Source organism: Phyllopteryx taeniolatus, chromosome 8 (genome assembly GCF_024500385.1).
Source record: "Phyllopteryx taeniolatus isolate TA_2022b chromosome 8, UOR_Ptae_1.2, whole genome shotgun sequence".
NCBI classification, from domain to species: Eukaryota; Metazoa; Chordata; class Actinopteri; order Syngnathiformes; family Syngnathidae; genus Phyllopteryx; species Phyllopteryx taeniolatus.
In genome coordinates this window covers 1,337,150-1,365,141 of record NC_084509.1, presented here as the reverse complement: position 1 = coordinate 1,365,141, position 27,992 = coordinate 1,337,150, and the positions used below count along the sequence as shown (strand labels likewise).

Genomic DNA, 27,992 nt, shown 5'->3' with positions numbered 1-27,992 from the left:
TTTTCAGGGATGACTAGGGCATATTATTTAAAAGACAATTTCTACTCATTTCCTCTTGTAGAAAATGCTACTACATTTGTGTCAGTGTGTAGAGCAGGCAATTTCACTCACTCCTGTATTTATGATCTTTTGTGTTCTCTCTCAAACACTATTGCTGTCTGCATACTGGTAGCTGCGTGCAGCAGCAGTGCCTGTTGTTGACTGCAATGGACCGTGACAGAGAGAACAGAGCATGCTCTCTCTATCTCTCTCTCTCTCTCTCTATGGCTGTCTTCACTCCCTGACCATGCTGACCCAGAAGCAATGACACGCGCATGCACGCACACACACGTTTCATCAACTTAGTGATCCATGACGCTGATCAAGACCTCCGCACGTTGGCTACAAATGCAGAAAGGTGTGAAAAAAAGTGAGTTAGTGCGTCCAGTGGTGCGATCTGACCTATGGGCTACATACAGTGTGTTGTGTCATCATAATTAAACCGGACACCCACCTAGCGACTTTTATAAAAACTGCGACAAAGTATTGATTTGTCAGGATTAATGATCTCATAGATTCTCTTAACATTTTCTTTTTTAAATCAAGGCCAATACCAGCACTGTCACAGTGAATGTTTGTCTGTTTATACATACTGTATGTTGGCCAAGGATGTACCCAACCTCTTGCTGCCTAGTACTAGGGACTTTGACCCCAATGCCTTCCTTTTCTTTCACTTTCATTAACAGCAGAGTCAATGTTTTAAGTAAAATGTTAACATGTAACCACCATTAACTGCAGTCAGCTACACACGTACTGTATGTGGCTACGAGGTGAGTCTTTTCACAATTACTCTAAATACAGCTAATTGTGTGGTGTATATTCAATATTTTATATTTTTTATTGGTTATTGCAGAGACATGCACCATTCCCACTGCATTGCAATTGCAATAGTGTCACATTTCCAGTTCGATGGTCATCGACAATTTTCCTCTTCTCCATCATTTTGCAGGCACAAAAAGCCAAAGAAACCTAATGGATGACTCACTAAGCTGAAATCTTACAACTTTAGAGGTGTATTACCATCCAAATTTTGGTTTGTTTCCAAATTTTAGTATCAATTTTGAGGTTGTATTCTGTTAGCGTAATGGCAACTGCACATACAGCAGTGTAGCGACTGCAGGAGGGAAAGAGTAATGGTGGGATTCTACCGCCCTCCCAATGTAAAGAGACAGCGCAAACAGAGAAATGTCAGACCAGATAAATAATATGGGAACTAGATTCCACCCCCCCCCCCCCCCCCCCCCCCCCATCTTATTTTAAGTAAAGCTCTTATCCCTGTCAACTTTCTTCATTCTACACACTTATCATCGTTGGCCTGGTTCTAAAAATGTGTTCCTGTGCTAAAACTGACTACGTTTGGACCATTATTGGTCGACTACTATCTTTGCAAATGCGTGAGCCAGACCGGTAGTAAACATGCCAGTGACTCCAAGACTAAATGATGATTTATGTGTACATGAATGCACGTGTATGCAGCTCATTACAGTACCTGTGACACACACTCGCTCGCACACACACACACAAACTTGGTCATGCTCTGCCATAAATACCTTGCTGAGTCAAGGGCACAGTCAGAGGCATGGGAAAGTACATTTCAGTCTCGTACATGTACACAAGCGTGAGGTGATGTGAGAAATCACTTAGTTTTTATTATTTTATCCCAGCATTCACATGCATCAGGTGTATTTTGACTTATTATAAATGTGAACATTTAGTGCCAGTAGGTGAATTAAGTTGTTTTTTTATAACAATGCACGATTGAAAAAAAGGTTGTTTTTTTTTTTACCGGCTGCCTTTGTTTTTTTCCCTCTGCTGCCCCATTGCTCACTTGCCTTGTACTGTTTTTGCTTCATCTGTTTCTATGTGCACGCATGCACGCACAGACACATACGCACGCATACACACGGCTGAAATCACTCCTGTAAATGTCCGTAGTGGGCGTAGGCCTCTGAATGACCTCTCCAGCTGGCACACTGTGTTCTAGTATTGTCACTATAGCCTCGCGTTTGAGCTGCATCACACATAATCACATTGGACCCGCCTTCTCAGGCCTGTTGTGTCAGATGTGCAAAATACACCAGCTGTGCGGACACACAAAAATACACGCAGGCCGGACTTGCTGTTAGTTAGAAGAATTGCAGCTCATCTGATGAGATTGCAGAAAGAAGGTTCTGGATACAAATATGTGTAATTTCAGGCCTTTCTCTGTGTGCAGTTTGCATGATGTCTGTATGGGTTCTCTCCAGTTTCCTCTCACAGTAGAAAAATGTAGATGTGAATGTGTTGTGAATATACTGTAATCCTCTTAATACAAAGAAACATACAAAATACAAAGATGCTAATGCACAGTGTTGATCGACACTTTGACAAGCTCACACATACACTCAGTATTTGTTTGTACATATGAACACTACTACGGACAAACTGGATATAAAAAGTCTACGCAACACTGTTCAAATGCCATTTTTTGTTATGTAAAAAAAATGAGGCCAGGATAAATAATTTTTAAAAATCGGCAACAATTGATGTGACCTCTAAGCTGTACAAATCAATTAAAAAGTTGAGAACATAGCTAGTGAGTTTCAGATTTAGGTCCAACATCACCACCAAAAAGAAATTTATTAGAAATTAACAGGTTTTCACATGGATTCTTACTGATATCGTTGATAATCATGCTGTTATTTTTTGAAACACGATTTTAGATTTAGGCTGTAGCCAAATGAGACCGGCAACAGGCAGGGAGGGATGTGTAAGGAAACATGAATTACCGTAATTTCTCGTGTATAATGTGCATCCCCCCCCCCCCCCCCAAAAAACAATTTGTCAAAAGTCAATAGTGCGCATTATACATAGGTATAGGGGAAAACGGAAAAAAACTTTCGCATTTTATAGATATATGCCGCCATCTAGCGGTTATGAAAAAGCTGTACACTTTCATTCCAATGTCCGCCACCTAGAGGTTATGAGAAAGGTGCACACTTTAATCTAATATTGCGCCACCTAGTGGTTATGAAAAAGGTGTCGCCTAAACTTTCTTTCCAATATGACAGGGGTATGTATGGCTGCAAATACTGTATGCACAGTTGTGCTCATAAGTTTACATATCCTGGCAGAATTTGTGAAATATTGTTTTTTTTTTAAATATGACTGAACAACAACCATCATTAATTTCTTTATGCTTATGTTTTGTTTAGTGATAATGATTTTCTGAAATGCTTGACAGTTTAATTTGTATCCCATTAAAATAAAATTAAATGTGTTTTGCCTAGCCCTTCATGTTTTCTTTAAAGAATTGTACCCATCTTACAAATTCTGACTGGGTAAGCAAACATATGAGCACAACTGTGTGTTTTCTCATTTACTAAATAAAAGTAAGGCTGTCAATTTCAAAATGAGAGCAAGTAAATAAAAAAAGTATTACATGTTCAAATAAAGTGCTTAACTTCAGAATACTGCGATTGGCTGGCAACCAGTTCAGGGTGTACCCCGCCTCCTGCCCGATGATAGCTGGGATAGGCTCCAGCACGCCCGCAACCCTAGTGAGGAGAAGCGGCTCAGAAAATGGATGGATGGATGGATGGAACTTCAGAATAATTATTTCAAAAAATACTTTGTTTTGATCATATGGGTAGAAGCAAAATCATGCATTTAACTTCTTGCAGACACAGACTGTTCAAGAGGCTCTGCAGAGGACTCTGAAGTTTTACAGGCAACAAGAGATCAGGTAGATTGTTCCTGGCTGTCTTGTCTGTGGCATCTGTCTCTATGTTTAACTGCTTTATATCTCACGTGTTGCCTACCTGCTGCCTGACAGCTTTTCTCTGCTACCTTGTCTGTCTCACACACACATGCACGCACGTACACACACAAAGAACACAAATTCTCACATGTGAAATGCTTGCAATTTGTCACCTGTACTCCTAGGTCTAAGTTATAGGGAGCAGTCATCAGTCTGGAGGGTTACAAGTGAGGGCTGGTATAATCTCTCTTTGAACAAAACAAAACACTGACCACTAAGAAACACAATGGGACAAGAAAACATGGGCTATGAAGGCAGACAACAATGCAGCAACCACGACTGAAAGAAACCAGGGAACTAAATACAAACAATTTGACGAGACAATGAACACCTGGGCAAGACACGAGTGGCTGGAGGGAGCTGATTGGTTGACACAAGGTAGAGGGGTGACGAGAACTGGTGGAGACGACCAGACGAGACATGAAGGTGACGCTTGACAAGGACACAAACTAAATATAATCAAAACCAAGTCAACAAAAACAGATCATGACACTGGGTTATTATGCACATCCCTAGTAGGTCACAATGCATTCCAATTTTGACAGACTTATGAATGACTGTTATTATTATATGGCATTTAGTTACAGGAAATAGAAAACTTTCACATGAAGGGTTGATATAGTTTATGACTGTACCTAATGATAAAGTAATACTTTAATAATATAGAGTATGTTGCTGCTTTTTTCTAGTCATTGTTTGTTTTTGGGTTACTCAGGTTTCCCGATTCTGGTAAAGAGGACCGGCAAAGGGAAAGTAAAGATGAGAAGTGCCCATTTTTAGAAAATTCTGGTTCAGAAGAGGATGTCCTTCAAATCCTACAGTACATGGGCACCATATTGGGTAAGACGTATGTACATCTATGTGTTTGGCAAAAGAAACGCTGCAGTTTATTTACATGCGAGATACAGTCCATGTCATTAAGCATTCTTTGAGTTTAAATGGAACTTATGTATTTCTTTCTCCCTATTCTTTTTATTCCGTCCCACTCAAGGAAACCTGCGTGTACAAACTTGATTGTTATTGTTTGTGCACTGTCACGTTAATATGTTGTTGTCTTTTGTCCATGTATCATTCACTTATACTACTACAATTGAGACCCTCAATCAGATATCAGGTATCAGATATTTTCATGTAACTGAGCCAAAACCATCATGAACACAGCCTAAAGAATGTATAGTGTAGTACATTTAAAAAAAACAATTAGGTAAATTAGGTAACCAAAGAATTTGTATAATGCAGAATAGTTGCGCACGACTGTAATCTTAATTTAAAATTAAATGAATACTGCTCTGACAGTGTTGGGATACAATGCCTTTGAAATGGAATCCTCAACAGCAGTATCATTTGCAGTTGTTTACTAATACTCTTTTACGCTTTTGATTGATTTTCCAGATTTTATTGGGATCAACTGTCACTTTTAATTTTTACTCTAAATGTTTGATCTTTTTAAGCTGTCAGTACCCATGTAACAGGTTTATTTTATGCTATCCATATTCATTATTTTCACAAAGCGTTAATATTTGATTATGTTGCGGATAGATTTTCTTTGGTTGCTTTAATTAATTAACACAAACTAAAGGTGTCACAGGAAAAAAAATAAAAGATGTGCTCCAGTTAAATAATGCAGCAAGACAGCAAACCAAAATGCAGGCCTGCTAAATCGTTACTGTTATGTGTTTGTCAAATGTATGGTTGGATGAGTTTGGTGTGGAGGAATTTGAGAGCCTTGACTAGAACCTAAGGTAAAAAATAGAACAGCGCTTGTGAGCCAGGCCCTCTTGCCCATTTTCAGTGACATCTGACCTCACAAATGTTCTTCCAGATCATCGGATCCAAAAAGATTAACTACTCCATATTTTCATGCAATTTCAATTGCTGCAGGTTTATTGGCCTGGTGTCCCAATACTTATCCCTTTTCCGATTTCCGACCATGCTTGACTTTTTGTGTCTTCTCGCTCTCTTTCAGGAGTACCATTCTTTGAACTGCGTGAGCATTTTGGCGAGGAGTTTTTCGGCCTGTGCTTTGAAGAAAATGAACGTGTGCTCAGAGCTGTAAGTGGCAACCTCCAGGACTTTTTTAACGGCTTTGATGCCATTTTGGAACGCATTCGCACCTCCACGGGTCGCCGTGCCTCTTCGGAAAGCCCTTCGTTTCAGTGTAAGGATCCTAACGAGGAAGAGAAGGGCCGAAGAAAATTGGACAAAGTTGGAGAGAAAGGAACACAAAATAGCCGCGGGAAGTTGTTGCTCCTACATTGTTTTAACCCTGCCCCTGTGGTAGGATTGATCATGCCTGGGCTTATCAGAGCAGTTTCCAGACAGATCTTTCATTCAGAAGTGGAAGTAGAAGAAGTGCCCCCTCTGACTCCTTTATTGCCCAAAGAAGACACACATCACAGCTATGGTGATTCCACCACAGCAACTCCAACTGCATCCCCATGTGGCTCCCCTTCCTCTTCTCCTTCTCCACCCTCAACTTTCCCAACCGCTGTTCCTACAGTTTGCGTGTCCTTCCAAATTCAGGAAACATGCCCTACCGACTCCCTTCAAAATGCTGCCCCAGTGATTCCCAAGAAGGCCTCCTTTCCCCTTTCAACCAATCCTAGTGATTTACGCATCGGCTTGGCCACATTTTGCCGTGCCTTTCCATTTCACCTTGTTCTCGGCCCTCGGATGGAACTTCTGCAGCTTGGCGAGGGATTGAGGAGGCAGGCTCGCATCGATCCTCATCGGAGTCTCTCGTTCGGGGACTGTTTTGAGATCGTCTCACCCAAGATGGAGCCTTCGTTCCAGGGGATACTACTGAGGCTTGCATCTCCTTTTACCATCCGTACAAGACCAGACACCACACAATTGGGCACCGCAGAAAAGGTAGGATAACCAAATGCGTCTTGCTTAACTCAAATCCACTTTTATCACTGCACACTTGCTCTAAAATTAACAAAAACAAACATTCTTGTATTCAAGAAACAGTCTTTGTCACATTAATATGAAGTTCAACAGTAGATAAATAGAATTAGCGGTCGTAATTTAAAAAAGATTTGAGTTACAACAAGTTCCTGAACAGTGTCAGGTGCCTCGCTAACCCCTTCCTTACCAATTGGCGCCCCCTCTCCGGTCACGCCAAGAGCCATCTATGAAGTCTCTGAGGTCTGGATTTCACTCACTCACTAATTTCCGTCGTGCCAGTTGGCGTATAGGGCAGCAACAAAGTCTCTCCGCTTCTGTCGGGATCGTAGTTATTTGTTTTTCCTTCTGAGACTAACGTTTGCTTATCATTTAGACAAAGTGATGCGCAATGTCAGAGACAAGCGTGATTTGGCTCACTTCCAACGCAGTCTAGCAGTCTAAGACGTGCTTTGGCTCACTTCCACATTGACAAACAAACTTGGAAGTATGGCAAGTACTGGACTATTGGAAGTGAAACGTGTTAAAGATCCACTGGTTTGGGGGGCTGGCAGACTGAATAAAGTTCTATGAGATACAAATATCACACAAATATGAAACATAACACCTGTCTGTGTCTTGATTAGGTTTTGGACAAGAGTAATGTGACACAAATCTGGTTTGAAGTTCTTAATAAATATTACATCTGAACAAAACATTGATAATGGCATGTGAAACACTATTATCATACTATGTTCTCTATGAAAGAGTAACAGTGATATTACATGCTGCTGGTGACAAGCAGCACAATTAAAAAAAAAAAAGAAAGATTCCCAGTGGAAAATGAAACTATTGAGCATTCTAATGGAAGTCATTCGGTTATGTATTACACCCGCAGGACTGTTGTGTGTGGACTGAGGTTTGCATTGATTTGAACTCGCCATTAAATCAAGCCGCATTGTTTGCTTTATCCAGTTCTTTATTGATTGGATCAGTCAGCCGCAACAACAAATGCGGCATTTACAAACCTCAGTTGCAATGAAGTCGGGACGTTGTGTGAAACATAAACAAAAACAGCATACAATGAATGCACTACAAAGACAAGATATTTTATGTTCAAACTGCTGAACGTTGTTTTGTGGGTATACTTTCACAGTATAAATGCAGGAATAAATTTCAAAGTTTGTTACTGCGTATTCTAAAAGGCTAGGTCGGAACCCGCATGTGAGCTTTATGATTTAATGACAGATTTTTAAAAAAATTAAACCAACATTATCCAATGATGTAAAGCAATAATTTGTAAAGCAGTGCTCCCCAAGAAACCCCAACTAACCTTTGCTACACAGTTTCAAATTCCTAAATGCTGTACTAGCACTGTTTTAAACAACACTTAAGCATTTATTATTAATTGACATGTAAGTGCAAAAATAAATTCTAATAGTTATTGTTAATAGTAAAACTGATCTTATGTGTAGCAGATCTAAGCTTTAATGAGTATCACTTTTAGCATTCTGTTGTATTTTTTTTATCTCTTTGACTTATCATCATTAATGTCCTTATGAAAAGTGAGTGTCGAGTGTAGTTCCTCCATCCCTCTTTTTTTGACTTTCGGATCATATTTTCCTTTGGGGGAGTTCAGTTGATTGACTGCAAAGTTTTTTCATGTGTTAAATAGCCCTTCATCTATTAATGTTTATTGTTTGCATGAAGTGTAAATCACTGGACTGAGACTATGTAGATCCATTATTTATTGTTGAGGGATACAGTTGAATGTTTGTTGTCGTCTATCTGCGCACTTTTATTTTTATCAGAATCATCTTTATTTGCCAAGTATGTCCAAAAAACACAAGGAATTTGTCTCTGGTAATTGGAGTCGCTCTAGTACGACAACAGACAGTCAATTGACAGAGAACACTTTGGAGACATAGACATTGACAAAAAAAGCAAAAAAAAATAACAGTCACTGAGCAATAAAGGGTTGCTAGTTATCTGGTAATACCAGTACATTATTATTATTTTTTTTTTGACAATTGTGCAAAAAGATGCACAAGAGTCTTCTAGCACTTAGAGCAGTTCGAATGACTAATATTGCAATAGTCTGGTGCAATGACCATTGTTAAAGGGCGCCGAGACTTCAAGGAGTGTATGCGGTACAACTTGTGGCTAATAATAGCAACACATTGCCATTTACTTGACAAAACCACTTCAATGCAGTTTCTTTTTGAAGCCACAGTTGGCTCAATTGCAATCAAACAATAACTTTATAAAACAAGGGAATATGACAATGATTGCATTATTACAGTGATGTAGTTATTGAACGAGCTACATTCGACGTCTTCAATTTGTTTAACCTCAAGAGAGCAAACACATTTTGATCATGTTTAATAATAAGGTGTAATAATAGTGGCATATCGGCAGTCAAAGATGGCATAATTAACGGTAATAATTTAATTTGAAAATGAACCCCATCACGTCATGACATTTGACTATACGAGGGACAAAGTAGGGTACACACAGTTCTCCTCTGAGGATTGGCAGACCAAAAATGACGTAGTTGCCTTCCCTCTCTCCCACCCTCCACGTGGGTACTGCCGAGGTTTAAGTCTAAATCTGTCAACTGTCAGCAGCTGCATGCTTTTTGCAGAGTAGATTGTTCCTCTTGTGCTTTTCTAAATAAGTCTTGCGTGAGCAAGGCAAGAACATCGACTACAGAGAGAAAGGAGAGGGATGAGCTGACATTTTCAGGAGAAAGGGCAGCAAGAGAAGGCGACAGGCCAAAGTAAAGAGTCTGACACTCCCCCAATGCCGCACTCTGTGTGTGTGCGTGCCTGCGTGTATGCATGTGGGTGTGCGTGTGGGCATGTGTCTGTGTAGTACATTTTCAGTTAGATGTCTTTCCTTTTGTCACCCAGGGACATTGGCTGTGCAAGAGACATCCAAAGCCCTACTGTAAAGGTCAAATCCCACCTCGCCTACTTGATGTGTACCAGTAAACACAAGGTGGGCTGGGGTGGGGGGACTACACAGAGGTCAAATACATGCCACAGAGCTACAATAGTACAACAGCATGGCATAGATTTGGGTTGTAAGATTTGTTGAGAGATTATTTAAAGATTAAATATCCTTTGCAATATTTTGAGGTACTCTACATGGACAAATGACCACAACAGAAACAATGTTGTTTGCGTCGATCTCGGATATTTTTATTCGTTTTTTACGCCATGTTCGTAGAAAATTGTACAAAAACTAAACACTAGTACATTGTCTTGGAAATTGACTTGCTAAACCTCCCCCAATTTTGTTACCAAATTTCTTTGATTTCAAAATTGACCAAATTATCAGTGGGTCAGAAGGAATTAAGAAAAACGGCTTCAAAGAGATTCAAATGCATATGGTTCTCGAAGGGAAGCTAAATTCTATAACACAGTTTCTAGGTGGGATGGAGTAATTCCTCGTTAGTACATTGGACACTATGGCTAAATTTCATACAGGTACATCTCAATAAACTAGAATATGGTAAAAAAAAAAGTATTTCAGTACAGTTCAGAGACAAATTAGCATCCTCTTTTCAGGTCCTAGGCGTGGTATTTGACTGACAGTTGAGCAGGGCACAGCTTCAGTGCATTCGAGCAGACACGCCCACAGCAGACAACGACCTGATTTTACACGATTATGGAGCCTCATTTTATATACTTATATACGTTTTTTTTTTCATCAATCAATGGCAGGGTTATTAAAAACAGTCTTTGTCAGTAATGTTTTTGTTTCTACGCCCTGAGTTGTAATATGTCAACAAATAAAACGATGTTCTCACTGATTCACATATTTGTACTGTACCTCTATGGCCATTTTTCACATTGTCCAGATTTACTTTCTTTTATGTATCTTAACCTTTTCTTGTTCAGCCACCCTCATCTCCCTGCTTGTATATGTCTTGCTTGCGTCTTCCAGTTTCCTTCTGTGTGACAGACTGCTGCTGAGTTCAACAGATGCTCAGCCAAACCAACACAAATTCCTCCATAATGTGTGCAGATGAGTGTGTCACTGTATGTACAGTATTGTGTGTTTGTGACAAAGAAACAAACAAGGTCACTGAGTAAAAGGGACAGAGGCATATATAGACACTTTAAGGAGCATGTTTGGCTCAGCTACTCAAAAGTGGGATTTTATTTCACTTGTGTGTTTCTGAGCTGGCTTGTTTTACTCTTTGTATGCTTCTAGTTGTGACGGAAGTAAGATTTGTTGCTATTGAAAACAGTACTTTGTGTCATTGTTCAAGCTTTTCAATAGTAATTTCAGGCATTTGTACTCGTTTAGAATATACAAATGTTTAAATGTCTCAACACCACATTTTAGACGCTAATTGGGTCATAAAACCAATAAAAACATGAAAAACAAGCCCTGTTTTGATGGGAATATAAATATGTGCCATGCTGTGCTATTTCACTAAGCCACACCAAACAGAGAGAGCCAGCACAACCTCTCTCTTATTGTATTTAGTACAAATTGTGGAAGGGCATATTGAAAAGATTAATAGCTGGTTAAAATATATTTGTCCACCGCAACTCTCGCCTAATCTCTCGCAGAACAAAGCAAACACCGCATCTTGTCTTTGTTACTGTGGTAGTTGATCATCTGATTCAGATTGAAGGGAAATACTTGTAGTTTGTGATTTGGGTTTGAAATATATCTTTTGTGATACCAGTTTTGGAATTTTTCCGACACGCATACTGTATCTCCCTTCCCTGATTGTACTGTCTCCATGGAGATGAGGTGGTTGGCCCTCCTGATTGCCCTAACCTGGAAATTTGTATTGTAATTTGAATTGGTTAAACACTGTGATGCCATGTCTGCTTGCTTTTGTGTGGCAGCCTATGTAGCTATCCGCAAATGTGTATTCCTTATAGAGAAGCCCCGTCTGCCACACTTGTGCAATAACATGTGCATTCACCTGTATGTGTGAATATGCTGAGTCTTTCATCACACAGTAGTTCACACGACTCATTCACTGTCTTCCAGGGTGTGCGCTTCAAACTCGAACCCTGTGTGGTCTAGACTCCATGTGAGTTTATGGTTGCATATGTTTTTGATGTCGGTGTTTCTTGGAAAAGAGACGTCTCCCTGGTGATTGTGTGTTTGTGTGTAGCGAAATATGACTTGTGTATATAATGCAGACTGTATGTATTATGCAGACAGAGGAGAGCCTTGTGCTATAAATAAAACAGCTGCAGTGTGCTCACCGGCGGAATAATCTATCTGACACTATGGAGAGCGACAGAGAGGGGATGGAGGGGATGCTTAGAGAGAGAGAGTGTGTGAAAGGCAGGTGAAGATAAAGAGATAAATGAAATAGAAGGAATAAACGAGGGTGGAGGCTGGCCAAAAGAAATCATGTGGAGCGAAAGGCTATGGGGTCAATGAACTGTCTTTTACAACTTGCCTTTACTGGTATTCATATTCAAAAGAGGTATATTGTCTGTCTTCATCTCCTGAGCTGATCTGCCGTCATGCCATTTTGATCTCACTGCTGGAAACGTTTGCACATCAAGCTTACGACATCATACCAGAAACCTGTTTTGTCACCAAGTGAGACATTTGTTTCATATGAGATGCATGTGTACAATCACTTACCATATATTTGTGGTTTGAGGACATTTAGATGGACATATGTTTATATAAGTAGGACACCAGTTCACTCGCTTTTTAAAAGCTTTTTCTCTCCATACAAGCGGACATGCATTATACATTAAGTCTTACTTAAAGGCTTTCCTCATGTCTAAACCACAGAGATCCTATGTTGCTATTTTTATCTTTGTTGTACAATGTTTGGTTTCTGAATGTGTGCAAAAATGCAAGCAAAACATTTTTTCCAAATAAAATCAGGAAATTTCCGTATAACTTCATCTTCTTTGTCATTTCATGGCCAGGTAATGGAGTTGAAGGGTCAGATGATCCATGTGCCAGAGTCTTGCTCTCTGATGTTTCTGGGCTCACCTCGTGTTGACAAATTGGAGGAACTTATGGGGCGGGGCCTCCACCTGTCAGACATCCCCATCCACGATGCCACGCGGGACGTCATCTTGGTGGGGGAGCAGGCCAAAGCTCAGGACGGCCTGAAAAAGAGAATGGACAAACTCAAGGTAGAATGGCAGCCGGTCATTTTATTATGTAGTAGAATTGTTTAATAGAATGGAACTACCAATTGCAAAGGAAATCCATTCCGAATGCGTATTGACCATGGACTTGTTTACATTTAGAAGCAGTTTTAATATAAGAACAATAATAATAATAATAGTAATTGAAACAGTCACTATCATAAAACTTTTATTTACTGCACAGCAATATTTTAAGTAACATTTCATAAGTTAACCTCTGGACAATAAAGCAATAAATAATGTTCTCTCCTTTTGATGACTTGTGAGATTGCTGAAGGCGAGTTGCCGAGTGTTAAGACATCATGCATCACACTTTATTATATTCTCAACCGCCAGACAATTATGAAAAGACGCGAACCACTGTAAATAGTAAAATGTTCAAATGATAAATTGTATACCCGCCCCTTCATGATGCACCATGGACATGGGTTAGTGCTTGGCCGTAAGAGACTAAATACAGCTCAGTTTGCAGAGTGCTTTCCGTTCTTCTACTGTAGTGTTGTGCTCCAGACCACACTCGCTGAGACCAAGACCTTTGGAATTCAAGATTGAGACAAGTCCATAAAAAGCCATTTTAAAAAACAAGAAAAGATCGAACAGTTAAAGAGCATTCTCTCTTCAATTAAAAAAAAACATAGTATCTGTAACTCTTTTTTTCCCCAACTAAATTCTAAAAAATAAATCAATGTATGTGTTTAAAAAAAATGAAGATTTAAAGAGAAGCTTGGTTGCATTTAAGGAACATAAGAGACTTTGGCGTTGGGGGGGGGGGGGGGGGGTGTCTGTCAGTCACAGGTTGCAGTCATTACGGGGCTGGGGGGGGGGCGTTTGTAACTGTAAATGTTTGTTGTTTCACCAAGTGCTTCTCCTCATTACATTAAGGACAGCAGCTCTGTGCTGGTCTCGACAGACTGGTCAAACCGAGACAGAGACAAGAACAATACTTTTGGCAGTCGAGTCCCAGACAGGCCCAAGATCAGTCTCGAGTCACAACACTACATTATTCCATATGAATATAGAATCCTTGCTCTGTTGCGGGGTTCCCATCATGCACCTTTCCCTCGAGCAACTATGGCAAATCTGTTGCATGGCTTCTTCTGATGAGTCAAATCTCAACGTTGCCACACTGACTGGATGAGCAGAGCTCCTGGGACTTGCTCTCATAATTTGCTTTCAAAGGATCCATGAGCAAGTCACTGGGTCCTGACCCAATCCATGCATCTGCTCTGTGGATCATCTCTCGCTGCTACTACTCCCCCAGGCCACTCTCATAAATAGATGTATTTAACTCAAGTTGCATGGATGAACAGCGGTAGCACACTACATCAGACAGACTCAGAGGAGCACGCCCACACACACAAGTAATCGCAAGCAGACACACACAACAACACACAAAAAAATAGATCAAATCAACAAACAGATACATGTACATGTGTTTTTTGTTTTTGTTTTAGTCCAGTGCAGTACTCCCACATCCCAGCATCACTGTCATCAGCGCCTTCATCAGAGCACAACACCCCAAAGAAAACCTGTTAATCTCTTTTTTTCTGTCCTCCTCTTCCGTCTCTTTTAGGCCACATTAGAGCGCACTCACCAGGCATTGGAGGAGGAAAAGAGGAGAACCGTGGACCTCCTGTATTCCATATTTCCGGGGGATGTGGCCCAGAAACTGTGGCAGGGTCAACCGGTACCCGCTCGCAAGTTCGATGACGTCACCATGCTGTTCTCTGACATCGTGGGCTTCACTGCTGTGTGCGCTCAGTGCACGCCCATGCAGGTCATCTCTATGCTGAATGAGCTGTACACTCGCTTTGACTACCAGTGTGGCATTCTGGATGTTTATAAGGTTAGTAGACAAAAAAAAAAAAAAAAAAAAAAGATGTTTGTTTTTGGGTGAGCCATAAAAACACTATCCTCTTTCACACAGAGATCCCGCATAATTGGTGCATCGCAGACAAACATGTCATTGACATGGCAACCCACAATCAGATAATTATGTGTGACAGCTTCAGCACCGGTTTCTGTAGCTTATGAGTTAAACTCCCCCCCCCCCCCCCCAGCAAAACCCGGCATTGTCCTGGCATTGTGGAATAATCGAAGCTGGAACATTAATACCCCCATTCTGTGTTGGTCGTGTTTATACAAAACAGTGACACAGAAAAAAAGCTGGAAAAATGCCTGCTTTTACTGGCAGTGTGAAAGGGGCTAACTTGGGTGTTGAGACTCTGAAAGCAACTGTATAAGAAAAGCATAGTTTGATGGTGAAGTTAAAATACCTCATTTAGAGGCACAAAGTGTCACATCTTAAAAAATAAAAATTAAAATAATAAAAAGATGAGATGCTCCTCTGTGTTGTTTTCCTCAATTTTTAGCCTTGAAACAATCGCCTTGTTGTTTCCCATATTCCATTATTTTTATTTTTTTGTTGATATGATACTTTCTTTTTAATTTTACTCATTCCCTATTTTAGAGCAGAGTAAATATATGTATATGTGCAGGGAAGAAGAATATGTGTTTAAAATAGAATGCAAACACAGGTGGACATAGTGAGGAAATTGGGGCAGCCGTATATTGACATTGTCATGGTTACTGTCTAAATGACTTACCCGCTGGAACGTTTAAATGAAAGCAATTCTTCACCCCTTTTTTTCTCTTGTCTTGTGGTCTTCTCCATCCTGTTTGTTTAAGTTTGGCTAAAAGAAATAATAAATGATGGAGCGGCAGTAGCTGATTTGTAAGGGCTTGGACTTTGGTGAGTGAAGTTCGAGTCCCGTTGTAAACAAAATGTAAACATGGAAATTGTTGGAGAGATTCTAGTATGCTTACTTGCTATTGTTGAGGTCCCCTTGAGCAAGGTACTACCCGGAGGTGTAGCACTGCTTGTGTTCTCCTTTCACTCTTGACATCTCTCCTTGCGTGTGATGTGGTTCCAAGGGCATGTGCGGAGTGCAACACAAATTATATACAGCACAATGTAAATTTAATTTCCCCCGAGGGATTATAATCAGTGTAATAAATTGAAAAATGGGTCACTGATGGTGTAGTGGGTTCAATTCCCACTCAGTGACGGTGTGAATGTGAGTGCGAATGTGTCCTGTGACTGACTGGCGACCAGTTCAGGGTGTAGTCCGCCTTTCGCCCGAAGTCAGATGGGATAGGCTCCAGCGTCCCGCGACCCTAATCAGGATAAACGGTGTTGAAAATGGATGGATGGATGAAATTGAAAAATGATCCTTGGCATTCCCCAAATATGGAGCCTCTATTCGTTGGATTCATGCTGAGAAGAAAACTTGGTGTTTATGTAAAAAGTCCATTGCAAATATAACTTTTAAAAGATATATTTCAGTTCTTGTGTTACAATCAATGCAATAATTGTAATTTGAAGCCTCCTTGGACGTAAAACGTATGTACTACTTTATATGTTTGGAAGGCACAAATAGAAAAACAAAGAGGAAGATTCTCAATGAGACGGTCAACGCTAAACATAAAATGACAAGTGAATATCCATTGATGAAAAAGAAAATCTGTTACAGTACTGTATTTGTTTCCTACACCATTTCGTACATTTAGAATTGTCTGTCATCAACAGTAATAAGTTTGCAACTCTGCAAATAATTAAGAGGGTATTGCTGACAGTCCTGTGCTAAATTAAATCCAAAAGTCTTTTTTTTTTTTTTGCCCAGTGTGTGTAAAAAAATGTTTGTTACAATAGAAAGGTCCTAAACTTCACCCCCCCCACACACACACACAGATAGAGACCATAGGTGACGCCTACTGTGTGGCAGGAGGTCTTCACAAGAAGGTCGACAGTCACGCAAAGCCCATCGCACACATGGCTTTGAAGATGATGGAACTTTCTGAAGAAGTACTCACACCTGATGGAAAACCTATTAAGGTGAGTACGGGTACAGTTAAAGTACAAACGAGCACACCTCCTCACCATGGCTACGCAACATTTACGACCTAACACTGAATGAGCACACAATTTACCAACCATTAACATGAACGTTTAAAATAATGTTTGGTTGGAATTATTGGATAGGACATAGAGTACGTGTATTCAGTTAGAGAGACACAGACCACAACCATCCTTTCCTTTTTTTAACTCAAAGCTGCAGACAGTAACTTTCCAACAACTTCCCAACTGCCTCAATTGTTGTAATTGAATGAGTAAACCTGAAGTAACATTATCTTCAGTGCATTGCAAAGCATCCATCACAATTCCAGTAATATGAGGCCTGTCCGCTTACAATGAATTTGTTCATGATCACATTTAATGCAATTTACTCATGAGGATTTATGAAAACAGCAAGAGACATGAATGATGCACATTGATTACTGTTAGGTGTTTTTTATGCAGTACGTGCTTTGTTTATTTATACAAAACCAATCAGATTAACAGCAGGTTAATGTACAGCACGTCTTCTTTGTGTGTATGTTGATGTGTACGTGTGCGTGGATGGAATGTCATTAAAGTGGATTTCTTATTATAATCCTGCTTTCATTTTGTGATTGGATGGCCAGATGTTGACGAATGTGTATTGTGGATGTGTGTTTGGTAACCTCCTAAGGATGGTCTGGCCTACCCTGTCACAAGACACATGTACTTTCTACATTCTTTTAAACTACCTTGAACCAAATTCCAAACAGCCTTGAACCAAAGAATGTGAACAAACAGAAAAAACATCACTGACTTTCGTGATAGTGTGTCTTCTTCGTGACAGAATAACAATACCCTCCATAACATTCTGATATTTTTTTATACTGAGCAACAAGATATAATTTGATTTCAAGATTCCTGCCATATGTTCTTCCATGCGCCAAATAATTTAAACTATTGTATTGTTAAGCAGCCATATCCTCTTACGTAATGTTGTATTTATCTATGTGAACAAAAGTATTAAGGATATCAAAAAGATGACACCGAAACAGTGCATGTGAGAGAAGCAGCAACATAATTGCTGATTAACAGACTGCACAGAGGTTCTCTGTGCTTTCCATTTGTCTTGAATTAGAAAGGCCTTGCCAAGCGCTTTTGGCCTGCATGTTCGCTCCTCCACTTTCTCCCTCTGTCATTGCTCTTCCTCTTGCTGTCTCTCTGCCACCTTCCATTTTAACTAACTCACGCCACAGTAGTGTCTTGCTTTTTGTCACAGAGGTTTTTTCTGCCTGCTTTTCTTTGCAACCCGCCACCCACCCTCTCTTGAGCTTGTCGATGTCCAGTTCCTCTCGTGCCGGTCCAAAAGGGATGCTATGGTCATAACACTTGATAAATGCTGTTTAGTGAGCGCACTCAACTCCAGCCAATGTTGCACTGTTATGCAAACTAACATGAGAGCTTAGAGGGAGGGAAAAAAAAGCTCGAGTGACCGAGCGATGGAGAGGGTGTGATAGAGATTTGGAGAGAACTATATCCATAGAGGCCTAATATTATGAGTTTATTACTGCTTCAAGATCAGGTTTATAGTGAGAATGCATGAGTAGCTGAGTAACTGTCATCCCCAGGGATGTATTTTTCATATTAAAACCTGTCATGGCTTTTCTTGCACACAATGGTTGCAATGTGGCGTAAGGAAACAGAATAGGTTTATTTCATTTTATTTTTATATTGAGTATCAAGTTTTCATCTTTTGTGGTGCAGACACTCATCCTATAGTAATCCAGATAAAATTGTAATCAGATGCAAAGATCATAACAACCTATTTTTAAAACTTTTTTTTTTAACACGATTACCCTTGTATCCCTTTCGGCTTGTACTCTCTTAATCTTTTGCCATCTAATGCTTTGATGAGGTCTATTTCTCCCTCTTATCTAAATTGTCTCCTGGTCTATCTCTCGCTGTCCTTTCTGCCTCACTACCCCCATCCCCTGCTGTTGCCATGACTACCTTGCACTGTGCTGGCATGCAGACAGCAGCGTGGGTTTCCACGGTGATGAGATTCTCTCGTAGATCAGTAGGAATCTACTGGGTTCCATGGCCTCCCCCTGTCTGTTCACCAAATGTGAGTGAGTCCACAAGAGGAAGACAATCTAATTTGTATCGAGTGGCCAGTTAGTGAAATGGTGTGGAAATGGAATCATTACCCTTTTTTACCACAATGGTATGTTGAATGTCTTAAAGCTCGTAAAATTTGTGGAGTTTGGGAATTTTCAGGACAAATGTGTTTTCAATGGCATGCAAACTTTTGGAAATGTGTCAACTCAATGCACGACGTCTACATATCACGCAAGTGCACCTCACTCGGCCTCATTTCAGCCAGCATCACATCTGTTTGTGTTGCTTGAACCCGAGTGAAGTTGGTGACTTCTCTTGTCAGCCGCTAGCCAGCTGTTGACTGGCTAGCTGCCAATAATCTTGTCGTGTTGTCGAAAGGTTGACTTACAGTGTGTGTGTGTGTGTGTTGTGTTATGTTGTGTTGTTTTAACATTTAACATTACAGTCGTAGTTGATTTCATTTTAGACTTGTGTGACAGGAAATTTTGATCTGTGAGGAACCAAAAGTGTTTAAACAGTGGTCCTAATGTACTGTACTGTATTCTTGAGACTTTTGGTTTATTTCTGCATATACTTTTATTATAAATGTTACTTCTAAAATGTAGGTCCACCTTATTAAACCACTTGTTGTCGTTCTTCTTGTCTCCCTAGCTTAGAATCGGCATCCACACAGGCTCCGTCCTGGCTGGTGTGGTTGGAGTTAAAATGCCAAGGTATTGCCTATTTGGGAACAATGTGACGCTGGCTAGCAAGTTTGAATCAGGGAGTCATCCCAGGTGTATCAATGTCAGTCCTACAACCTACCAGTAAGTGGCATGCATTTATTGCATTTATTTTTGCATATAACGGAAGCTATGTTGCCCCCTATAAAATCTACAAATAGATGAGTTGTACAGTAAGGAAGAGCCAGGACGAGTGCAACACCTTCCCAAATTACAATTCAATTTCTGTTTTTTTGGTCATCATCACACTTCTTTGACATCACAGGTACAATCCCGTTGTGACATTAAAAAACACAAAGAAAATGTACATTTGTAAATTTTTGCTTCTCACTGAGCTGAGGTCTTATGAGATCATGTTTGATAGTGGTTCATACTGTGTGTTTTTGTGTGTGACTTTAGAGTCGTATTTCCCCCACTAAACTCTGAATTGTTTGGATGGCGGGGTCTTTGACTCACCTGAAGTACTATACTGTATAAACACACAGATTCCGTCCAAACTCATGATGTCTCATTCCCTTCCGACTTCAGGTTGCTAAAAGACGACCGATCATTTTCCTTCGTCCCTCGTTCACAACTGGAGCTCCCTGAGAATTTTCCCAAAGAGATTCCGGGAACCTGCTACTTCCTGGAGGTGGGAACGTCACACAGCCACGCATCATTGACCAGCTCTCGTTCCGCTCCTCCGGCCTCTATGAGGAAAGTGTCCTACAGCATTGGGACCATGTTTCTAAGAGAAACAAGTTTGTAGGTGTCACACAAACACAAGCGTACATGACTACCGACTACCAGAACTGAACGTGTGGAGCCGGCAGGATAGCAAATAACACACATCGTGGATATGCAATTGACAACCTGGGCTCACTGCTGTGGGATGGAAGAACATACAAAAATATTATTTTCATCCCAGATGATGAATATGATTTTTACATGGGATTAAATAGTGGAGAAAACCAAGCACGTTTAGTTTGCGGGGTTCTTTTTAGCCACTCGTGGAAGCTCTCCTCTGCAGTCTTTTGTGTCATAAGAAGAACTTTTCCAATCTCAAAGGTCTCATGCTTTGACAAGATCCGGATGCGTCGGTTGAATGATTATTAGGATTTTCACGACGAAACCATGAAGGAGGCTCTGTGAACTACTGTGGGAGCGTCTGAGGACCACTGGTGAACGACAACACACACCTCCTTCCATCCGACCGAATTCTTGTCCTGCGGACATTGACGTGCATTACAACAGCGCCTCCCCTTCGAGGAACATTCGGACGGGGCTGAGGAGAGACAGACGAGAAGCGTCGATGTGGGGATAGTTCGGAAAAAAGCTAACAGAAAAATATTAATGCCAAAAAATGCTAGAACTCGAGCCTTTTTCTGCTTCTAACTCACAGCAAACTGCAGTCTACAACAATCCAGCCATTTCATTTCAGGTAGTATGTTCAGAAGTGACAGTTCAAACGCTATTCCCAGCTCAGTGCCTTTTTACTGCTCAAATCAGGACAAAAAACAAAAACAAACAAAAACAAACGCGTACACATAGGATGGATTGATTTCAGATATCTGAGGGAAAAAAGGCAGCACATGGACACACTTGTCCTAATCTCTTTTTCTACCCTCTCTGCCCTGTGAAAGATTCCAAACAATGAGAGCCAGTGAGGGAGCCGCATATACTGAACATCACCACCACTGCAGTTACCAGCTGGTGGCATCAATTCATTTGAGTCATACGAGGACAAAAGGGGGGGAAAAAAAGTGCACTTCATATGTTCCAGCTATTTCTAATGGCATTTCTCCATTATGTCCACTTCTGCCAATAATACACGGGGTACAGTTTAGCGCATATGTACATGTAGTCACAGCATATGCAACACCGTTCATATTTGCATACATTGTTTTTTTTCTTCCAGCTCCATTACGATTCTATTCTTCTCTCTTCATTTTCCTGCTACATACTTGAAATCTCAGGCCTTCCAAATGTGTCCGTGTAGCTCACTAACATATATTTAATTAAAAAGAATTTGATGGTCACCTTTTTTTGTAAATTAAATTGGTGATGACATTATTATAGGTTGTTTAACATGCATTTATAACAGCATTGGTGAACTCACAATACCATGTTTGGATTATTTTTTTTCACCGTGTACTCTAACAGGCGCATAATAATCAAATAATTGTCAGCATTTTTGCCGATTGTGTGGAGTAGGTTGTCGAAGGTTGTTTTGAAGAAGAATGACATGACCACAACTATGGGAAGTTGAGTGAGATCTGTGCGCAACTCCTCCGGCCGGCGTATTATTATTAATACGATGAAACGAAACAGGAGTGAAGAACATTCTCACAGCCCATTAAAATTGGTTTGGAAAGGGCTCCAAATTTTCACACTTAAATCTTCTCGAAACCTTTCGACAATTTCCAACTGCTACAAACAACATTGCAACTGTGTCCAGCGCCCGCATGTCCAAGTCAGTCGGTCTTTGCATGACCCGTTTTTTTTTTTTTGTTTTTTTTTTCCCTCAGGCTTGTTTCGCAGGTTTCTTGAAACTGCAGAAGGCATATTGTGGTGCAGACACAGGCAATAAAAGTTATTTCTACTGTAGAAGTTGGGTCATGTTAGGAAGGTGTAATAGTCAACTGTAACCAAATCTTTTTTTTTTAACGTCCATCCATCCATTTTCTGAGCCGCTTCTCCTCACTAGGGTCGCGGGCGTGCTGGAGCCTATCCCAGCCGTCATCGGGCAGGAGGCAGGGTACACCCTGAACTGGTTGCCAGCCAATCACAGGGCACATAGGAACAAACAACCATTCGCACTCACAGTCATGCCTACGGGCAATTTAGAGTCTCCAATTCATGCATGTTTTTGGGATGTGGGAGGAAACCGGAGTACCCGGAGAAAACCCACACAGGCACGGGGAGAACATGCAAACTCCACACAGGCGGGGCCGGGGATTGAACCTGGGTCCTCAGAACTGTGAGGCTGACGCTCTAACCAGTCGGCCACCGTGCCGCTTTTTTTAACGTTAAAATGAAAAATTCTTATTGATCACAATTCATTTGGTTGCAAAATATACAGTAAATATGAATTCCCTGAGATATAAAATGAGTGAAAAATATTTACAATGTTGTCATATGGATTCATATGAGGTCAGCTTAGTATTCAGTGTGTCCCCGTGAAAATTTACGAGCGAAGCACTGTAACAACAAATATCAAACAAAAGAAACAATTTCAACAGGTTATTATTTTTCAGTCATAAAAAGAGCTTATTCAACTAATCGTGAACATTGCAGTTGTTGTTTTTTTTTTTTAATGAATCAAAACAAGCTCTTTCTCCCACATCGTGGTTTTATGTTTTGAATGACTGTGCTGAAATTCTGTTTTGAATTTCACTGCCATAGTAAAAAGATCCCCATTATCCCATTTAGCCTGGTTTTAAAAGTTTGCTTTATTCTGTTATTCATGTCCAAGGTGTCCAGGGAAACGTCTGTTTGGTTGATGGATCTCTGGATGTATTACATTGTTGTAATATTTTTTTTATTATCCTTATGTTTTGTACTGAGGCTGAGCAGGAATCATGTTGGATTGGAAGCTGGTGCATACCAGATAATGGTTTGATAAAAGGTGTTTGACTGACATTAAGGGCACATTTTCTTGTCTTAACATATGTAAATAAAACACCAAGTGTGTTTAACAAGGAGCAGAACGACTGGTTGTTGTTATTTAGACCTCCATTGACAATGTGAGGTGGCACAGTCCCCTTAATCTCAATCATGAAGGTCACACTTCTTAAAGGTCACATGACAAAGATGTTATGGGGTCAGCTAAAATTCGTATTTGCGTTGTTTATATGTTATTTAATACAACCCCAATTCCAATGAAGTTGGGACATTGTGTTAAACATAAATAAAAACAGAATACAATGATTTGCAAATCATGTTCAGAATCAAAATCGGAATCATCTTTATTTGCCAAGTATCTTCAACCTCTATTTAATTGAATACAATACAAAGACAAGATATTTAATGTTCAAACTGATCAACTTTATTGTTTTTAGCAAATAATCATTAACTTAGGTCACGGGCATTCAATGTTGGTTTTCGGCCTTGCCGCTTACATGCAGTGATTTCTGCAGATTCTCTGAACCTTTTGATGATGATATGGACCATAGATGATGAAATCCCTAAATTCCTTGCAATTGTACGTTGAGGAACATTGTCCTTAAACTGTTGGACTATTTTCTCACGCACTTGTTCACAAAGAGGTGAACCTCGCCCCATCTTTGCTTGTGAATGACTGAGCAATTCAGGGACGCTCCTTTTATACCCAATCATGGCACCCACCTGTTCCCACTTAGCCTGTTCACCTGTGGGATGTTTGATGAGCATTCCTCAACTTTCTCAGTCTTTTTTGCCACCTGTCCCAGCTTTTTGGGAACGTGTTGCAGCCATCAAATTCTAAGTTCATGATTATTTGCTAAAAACAATCAAGTTCATCAGTTTGAACATTAAATATCTTGTCTTTGTAGTGTATTCAATTAAATAGAGGTTGAACATGATTTGCAAATCACTGTATTCTGTTTTTATTTATGTTTAACACAACGTCCCAACTTCATTGGAATTGGGGTTGTACATGTACATTTTCAACCATAGTTTAGTTAAAAACTAAACTAACTAATGTTTCCAACATTTAGACAGAAACAATAATGATAAACGTTTTCCAAAACATTCCCACTTGAGACCTGCTTCCAAGTATTTTTATTTTTAGGCTCCGAAATCCTGTTGTTGTGTAAACAAGTTTCCAAAACAGCATTTTTTTAAAAAAAATTACATTTTCAATGTAGTGTAAACAAAGTACAGGCAGATAATCATTCACACTCACATTCACACTTATGGAGAATTTTGAACATTGGTCGCCAGCCTGTAGAGAAATCCATTGAAAGATAACCGTAACCATGAATGTGTTACATGAAGTGAATGTGGAAGTGAAAAGGCAAATGTATTTACAAATGTGCTTGAGTAGGAAGTAGGAACCTCGTCATCAGTTCTCATAGGTGCAAGATGACAGTCGGGGGGAGTTGCTGTCCTTTTATTTGATGACTTTTAAAACAACATTTGACCTTTACTGCGCAGGAAAAGAGAAGAGGCAACGTCCCTCTTGGCCGCAAAGTGGAGTGCATGTCCGACATAACCTGTGCTACATCGTTATGGCAACTAACTTGTAAATTAAGAGCGCTGCCATCATGCCATTTATAAGATCCCCACCTCTTGTCATACACTTCGGTGAGCTCAAAAAACATCTTGGATAGGTAATTCCTCAACAACCATTTGAACAAAAAAAAGAGAGGGACACAGGATTTTACCAATCAGGAACTCTTAATGAACCTAAAAGCAAGTAAAAAACGAAAGAAATATACCTGTAGTGAACCCATTTAAGCGCATGTAAACACTACACAGAGAAGGTCGGAGGCTAATTCAAACCGAGAAACTCTTTGCTTCGCTTAGTACTACGCAACTGCACCAATTCCAAAACTGGGATTGCTGTTCATTGCTCGTTTGCACAGTTGTATCGTGCATCCCTTTATTTATGCCCCCCTCAACTCTTTTATGGAAATACATCCCCATTACACTAATTGGCAATGTGAGGTTTGAATATTTTACATGAATGGTCTCCACTGCACAGGCTAGTGATGATGGGTTGCGGCATAACATCGCACGCACTAATGTGCTGATGGTAATTACACACACACACTCATGTATAAATGGGTGAACAAAGGTCATGTAATTTACACACGGTGCCTGTCATATTAGCCAAATGAAGCAGGGCTGAATAATGGTTGTGCTGACAGGAGAAACGTCTTGACTGCGTTCCGAGAGGTGTGTGTGTGATGTGCGTGTATACTGATTGCGTGTGTGGGCGCACTCCGCGTGGCCACGACTTATGCAGTCGTTACTCGTGGCTGCATGCGGAGAGGAGACGCTCCTGTGATCTCTGGGTGCGACGTGTGATCGCCGAAGAACGTCAGGCTGTGCTTGATACTGCAAACATTTCTTTCGTTGACTAGAAAAATAAGTCAAATACAAACGTTTGTAAATTAGGCTTGGTCATACTTTCCATTGCCTAATTATCTGCTGAACGTTCGGCACTGAGTCAAATCAACACTGTAATGATACAAAATGATGACTTCACTTTGAGCAACATATTGTTTTAAGCTCAGTCTGATTGAATACTCTGTAACTCATATTCAGAGGCTTCCACCCATCTGGGAAGACTTTCTGTCCGTGGGAAACTTGGAAGTTCAGAGGTCACTGATGTTGGAGAGAAGACCTGGCTCACAATATCGGTAAGTTCAGCCGTCCGTCTAAAATATCTATCTGAAAGATGAAATATTAAGACGGGAATTGGATTCAGTTCAATCCATGAGTGAGAACCATATTTGGTCACAAATTTACTAAGATAGAATCATGTGACTTCTCCGAGCTGACTGAAAATTCAATAGATTGGAAGTAACGAATATTCTCCGAGCGATACTCACTGCACATTTGAACAACAATACATAATAGTGAACTCACTATTTGGTGGATAAGAAGTGATTCTGTACACAGCCAAACGTTTCATGTTGCACTTTCAATAAAAGAAAAGTATCAAGCTGTTGATGTTTCATTTTAAATCTATTTCCATTTTCACCAAACAGTTTGTTTTGCATTTTGTTCCATTACTTTAGCGAATGTGAACCAAACCGTGAAGTTAAAACTAAGGTATGTAATGAAAAGTGATTTTTGGCATACCGTTACACAACATGCGATTACAGTCATTCCTCATTGATCATCCCGCACCATCCCGCAATAAGCAAAATCCACGAAGTTACAACCACATATCTTTCTGGATTATTTTTGCATATTTTAAAGCTGTAGGAACCTCCCCAGACTCTTATTAATCCTCCCCACAACCGCTATCATGATTTTATAATCATTTTCTATACTGTCTACATTTCTGTGGTTTCACTGTTATAGCCGGCCCCTTGCAGGAAACCTTAACTGTGAAGTGTTTGATACCCCTGAATGAATGATAGCCCTCCATCTGTCTTCTAGTTGACAGAGGTTCGGTTATATACGAGCATATACGCAAGCTAGCAGGGCGTGTCTGCACACGCATGCACTCATGCACGCGTCTCGTTCGTTGGTCTTCAATAAATCAATCTCCCACCACGCTCCTCTCATTCATCACTCCCGTCACTCAGCAAGCTGCAAGGTCTCATCGCAGCACCTGAATTGATCACTTTCTCCATGTAGTTTTTGGGTGTTGCTTGCTTGGTTTGCCGTTTCCATCAGTTCTCGCGACGATCTCTCGGTGGAAACGTTGTTGCCCAAACTGCTACTGCAAACGAGTTGATGTCAGACGAGCGATAATCTACATGTCCTCTCTGGCGCTGATATTTTCCATCAGGGTTGCCTGGGTGGAAATGAGATGCGCAGGATTAGGGATTAGAGCGGATCCATACAAATTAAAAGCTTGTGGAGGGGACCTTGCTGGGCTGTGTGAGCAGGACGCCCTTTGCAGGATTTGTAAGTGTGTGAGTCTGTGTGTGCTTGACATCTCATGCAAAACATTCCCTTTTCAAGTTTTTTTGGTCTGAATACAGGTGAAGTTGCCTTTTTAGTCATTTTAACAGTTGAAGCGAACGTTTTTGGGTATTTTTTTGCCTATTTTTCCTAGAGGTCTCCCATGAAAAAATCCTGAGTAATCTCAGATCAGAATATAATATCTCTGGGGCAAATATTTTGAACTGCAGGATTACCCAAAACACACCGCAAGCATCGCCGCTGCATTTGGGTTCGGCTTTACAATCTGTCCTGAGCGACAGACGGCAGACTTATTTTGTGTGACATTTGCAGCAGTTTGCAGCAAATGTGCCCAGTGTACTGTATGTGTGAGAGCTCATGACTCGCTTCTCATTTGCATGCGAACTCTGTTATGTAAATGATAACAGCAGGAAACAGGGCTCCTTCAAACCTTTGTGCACCCACAGCAGACAAGCATCTGACGAAACTCTCTCTCTTTGTGTGTGTGTGTGTGTGTGTGTGCGCGGGCGCGTGTATGTCCCCTCACACTTCCTGGAACATCCTTTAACTTCATTACAACACTCCCATTAGATACTCGTTTAGAATCGTATTGCTCTATAATCTAATCATGCTACATTTATTATGAGATTAATCTATTATTAGTGCAAACAGTGAGCATGTGATGTGTTTATGCTTGCACTCTAGCCTTTTTCTTGTTTGCGGAGAGGGTCTGAATGACATGTATGCTGAGGCAATCGTCTCCATGTCACAAAGATTTATTAGTAACACTCTCTCAAGGTGATGTCACAGAATCGGGATCTCGGGGTCTTAAGGAAAAACTAGTTCCCTCT

The 27,992-nt window shown here is 40.4% G+C and overlaps 1 protein-coding gene across 5 annotated transcripts in view; it reads left to right on the top strand.

The window, feature by feature from the left end:
* The window catches only part of gucy1a2 (guanylate cyclase 1, soluble, alpha 2), a 34,857-nt gene extending 8,669 nt beyond the window's left edge, over window positions 1–26,188 (top strand). Inside the window, exons 2-10 of one of the 5 annotated variants that reach the window (XM_061782401.1) lie at window positions 3,702–3,763; window positions 4,554–4,678; window positions 5,805–6,709; window positions 12,652–12,864; window positions 14,453–14,725; window positions 16,631–16,774; window positions 19,526–19,680; window positions 20,125–20,227; window positions 25,828–26,185. In XM_061782401.1, coding sequence (XP_061638385.1) covers window positions 3,702–3,763; window positions 4,554–4,678; window positions 5,805–6,709; window positions 12,652–12,864; window positions 14,453–14,725; window positions 16,631–16,774; window positions 19,526–19,680; window positions 20,125–20,227; window positions 25,828–25,926 — 2,079 coding nt within the window. In that variant the 3' untranslated portion in view covers window positions 25,927–26,185. Of the gene's footprint in view, window positions 1–3,701; window positions 3,764–3,963; window positions 4,006–4,553; window positions 4,679–5,804; window positions 6,710–12,651; window positions 12,865–14,452; window positions 14,726–14,806; window positions 14,918–16,630; window positions 16,775–19,525; window positions 19,681–20,124; window positions 23,280–25,827 lie in introns of those variants that run through there. The other 4 variants (XM_061782404.1, XM_061782400.1, XM_061782402.1 and 1 more) reach the window with 4 other exon arrangements.
* The last annotated feature ends 1,804 nt before the right edge of the window (window positions 26,189–27,992 follow it).